Here is a 3,816-nt window from a genome sequence, read left to right as displayed (position 1 = left end):
GCATCTCTGTGAATGACCCAGCCTCCAGTTGCCTTAGGACCATGCCCTGCTCTGCTTTTTTTTCTCTGCAGGTTTTTTTGACCCCTGGATATTCAGGGGTCTAATTTTGGCCCCACGCTGCAAATTTGCAGTGCAAGAAGCATTTTCTCGTTCCTGCATGCCCCTCTTTCAGCATCTAAAACTGCTTTTGAGATGCTACAAGAGGCATGTGCAGGAATAAGAAAAAGGGATATCCAGGGGTCAAAAAGGCACGTGCGGGCTCATTTGGACGTGCCCCAAGTGGCCAAACAGGTCTAGGCCTTTCATTTATACAGAAATTGCATCGGGGTAACAAGTTACCCCAATGTTAACATGGGCTTGGGTTAAGTTGTTACTCCAAAAACACATTCATGCAGGGGGTAACATGTTACCCTTGGCAGTTTTTCATCCACAGAGCGCCAAACCATTCATGTAAGCTGGCTGTTCTTTGGGGATATTGTGCACTGTGGTGCCAGTAACAATGTCCTAAAAAGAATTTTTTTTTAGAATTAATTAAATTTAAGATACTGCACAAAATATGCATCTAGGGTAGGAAATTACCCCTTGGGAACGTATGAAGGTTAAGCCCTTTGGTACTTGTCTTGTTCCCCTGCCTGCACCTTAAGAACATAAAAGGAAATGGCAATGAACTGTTCTTTATTACTTTTCCTGCATTTGAAATGTTTTCAAATTCACTTCAGTCTTCTTTTCTCCTAAATTAATAATCTGCTCTTGTTATGTTTGTTAATCATCTAATTGTTTTTATTGTTCTGCTCTGTACTTGGTTTGTTCATAACTTTCTTGAAGTACCTAGAACAGCACTCCAAGTGAGGCCTTAACAAGTACTGAATAGAGTGGATGAATCATTTCCTCTGGCTTACATGCCAAAGTCATGTCAATACCTTCTAGGGTGTTATTCGCCCTTTCCCTCTGACAATATTATACTACTCACGTTCCTTTCTTCAGTACTGGAACCTAGCCAGTCATTCCATGTTTATATGTGCATATTTGATTGTTTATTGAGAAGAGTAGTACTTTGCATTTCTAAGTGTGGTGCAAGTAAACAGTTGATTTGCAGATTATAGCAACAATTATAAAACTGCCACAATTTAATATCATTTACAGTTGCTACATGTCTGCTGTTGTCACACAGTAATGGCATTCAGGGTGATTGGTAGGGCTGTCTGAGCCATTCTGTATATTGAATATCCCATTGTTTGGCACTAATGGAAGCAGCATTTGTATATTCAACCATTAATGGTCATCTCTTAAATCAGATAGTGGTGTTCTGCAATACAAATGGGTACTATTTTCTATGGGAACGTAAATGATTTAATAGTGCTTATTTATTAGTTGTCTTGACAGATCAAACAGTGAACTAACCATTTTCTTGTTTTCCTATTTTAACATATAAGTAGTGGTATTAAGCCATATATTATTTGAGTCTGTCTAAGCTCATTTTTTCTTGTCTTTAAAAAAAAAAAAAAAAAAAGTCAAAATAGTTTAGAATGTATGCCTGCCCATGTGGTCACTTTTTAACTCAGTAGTTTCTCCTTATCATTCAAAAAGCCTTGTGCTAGAACCGCAGTTAGTTATTTTTAAAAGATGCATGAATTTTGCAAAAAATTAAATGGAAAAATGTCTCTCCTTTTCGTAGACTGTAAAGAAACTGAATGAAATTCATATACTGCACAAAGTAAAGTCATAGTTAATATTAAGCTGCTTAAACCCGGAGAAGTGATTTTTTACTAGACACTTGTCTTTCACAGGCATTATTCTATACGTTATTCTATACATGGCTTTCTATCCTAGTGCATGTCTAGCAGTGCAGTTTTGTGCAGAAATAATGTAACAAAGATTAAAAATAAGGTGCCATCTTTCATCCTGTTTTAATTGCTGAAGCCTGCAGTTTGCTTTTCTACCTTTCTTCCAAGAGACCCATGCTGCCCTCATTGCATCTCACATGAAGTACAGATTTCATGTTGTCATGCGTTGTTGACAAACTTGTCTTCCTGCTTTTTACTACTCTCGATGGACTTCAGTTACTTCTTCCTCTCCACTTCTTGCTGTGCTGTGAATGACCTTGAACTCATCGCTTGAGAACACTGGCTAGACCATGTCCTGGGGAGGGATGCCCTCGAGTATCACCCCCCGCTTGCCCAGTCAAACCTGGAAATGCAGCAGTGAAGCCTCCCTATGATCTGTGCCCCATAGCCATTCTGAACACCTTGGTCTCTAAATGTGCTTTAAAGCAGCTGTGGGGAAACACACCTGGAGATATCTGACTGTTTTTTTCCAGGTTAGGTTTGTGATGAAGGGAATAGGTAGGCAAAATGTAGTTGAAAGTTTCTTTTTCAGGAAAACTGGGAATGTGGTATAAATGTATCCTTAAATTTTATCTCAATTGTCCCTCTGGTAAAACAGTATTCTATTTAGATTGCCGTAACATGGATGGTTTTAAAATGTTCATTGTTTTATTTTTAGGGAGTAACAGGTGCTTTGGCAGTTTTGATGAAGGATGCAATTAAACCAACACTAATGCAGACATTAGAGGTGAGTCCAGTGTAGTAATCTTTTGGGGGTTTTCCTTTTTTCCTTGTTTTAAAGTTCTGTGTTATACTTGTCACTGTTCTAGATATAGAAGGTTGTGCCCTAAATAATATTGTTCAAATCAGGCTGAGCACTGCAAGAACATTTTCACGACTATTCATTTTAATATATAACTAATTACTTTCAGTCATGTTTGTCGCCATGCTTTTCCTCTGCGTGAATCTTTTGAGCTCTGCCATGACTTCTGAGCTAACTGTAATGCATTGTTGTTGCACTGCTGCTGGAACAAAGTAGAAGACCTGTCTTGCCTCTCATCCATAACTTACTTTGGTTACCTTGTTCCATTCTCATCATGCTACAATGAGAAAGTTTAAAAAATAATAATAATGGCTGTATTTTTAGAAAATTGTAATAGACACCCAAAATTTAATTTATTAGTTGTGAATTTATTGATTCAGCTCTACTAGAAACACTTTTGGCTGAAAAAATATTTTGGGTCATATTAGAAATATGTGTACCACATGCAAGGGAGTAGTTTAGTTTATTTTTAAGTCTGAAAACAGATTTATATTTTTGAAAAGCTCGTGTTCCAAAATATTTAAACAGTGTTGATACAGACAACTCCTTTTGCCCTGAACAAGTTGGTAGCTACAGAAAGGTAGTATTGGAGTCCTCAGTCGATAAAAATTTCCTATATAGCCCATGAGCTTTCAAAGCATTAACAACATTTTCACCTGCCAGGTGAAGGTTTATATTATTACCTAAAGGGGAAAATTTGGTATAACAAATTTTTGTTTCACCCATGGTATATTATGGTGCAAAAATAGGGTTTAAATTATGTTGTGCTTTTGATTGTAGCCAACCTTCTCTTAGATTAATTGGTTTCTTTTACAAAGCTTTTTCTCTCTTGTGGCTGTATTTTATAAAGAAAAGTTTGAATGCGTTTCAGTATACAACATAACATCCAGTAACACAAATAGCAGATCACTTAGAAACAAAAAAAATACTCTTAGAACTTGGGGCACTAAATTTCTATTATTGACAGACTTTTGCGTATTAAAGCATTAGATACAATGTAGCTTTCAATTCTGCTGACTAGCCTCTGTCATTCTATAAGCCGTGTGTATATCTGTTAGGAAATGGCATTGTGCGAAAAGCTGTGGTTTTGCTTTATTTTAATAGAAAATTATAAATGTCAGCATGGTTTAATTTGATTGATGGGCTTTTGGCTATGGGAGCAATATACTT

At 36.8% G+C, this 3,816-nt stretch overlaps 1 protein-coding gene across 4 annotated transcripts in view; it reads left to right on the top strand.

Moving 5' to 3' along the window:
• The window catches only part of MTHFD1L (methylenetetrahydrofolate dehydrogenase (NADP+ dependent) 1-like), a 276,586-nt gene that overhangs the window by 100,213 nt on the left and 172,557 nt on the right, over positions 1-3,816 (top strand). For all 4 annotated transcript variants that reach the window (XM_019550079.1, XM_019550076.1, XM_019550078.1 and 1 more), the window contains exon 18: positions 2,503-2,571. In XM_019550079.1, coding sequence (XP_019405624.1) covers positions 2,503-2,571 — 69 coding nt within the window. The remainder of the gene's footprint in view (positions 1-2,502; positions 2,572-3,816) is intronic.

The sequence above is a fragment of the Crocodylus porosus genome, unplaced genomic scaffold (assembly GCF_001723895.1).
Source record: "Crocodylus porosus isolate Cpor-Errol unplaced genomic scaffold, CroPor_comp1, whole genome shotgun sequence".
Taxonomy (NCBI): domain Eukaryota; kingdom Metazoa; phylum Chordata; order Crocodylia; family Crocodylidae; genus Crocodylus; species Crocodylus porosus.
This window is presented reverse-complemented; position numbering and strand designations above follow the sequence as displayed.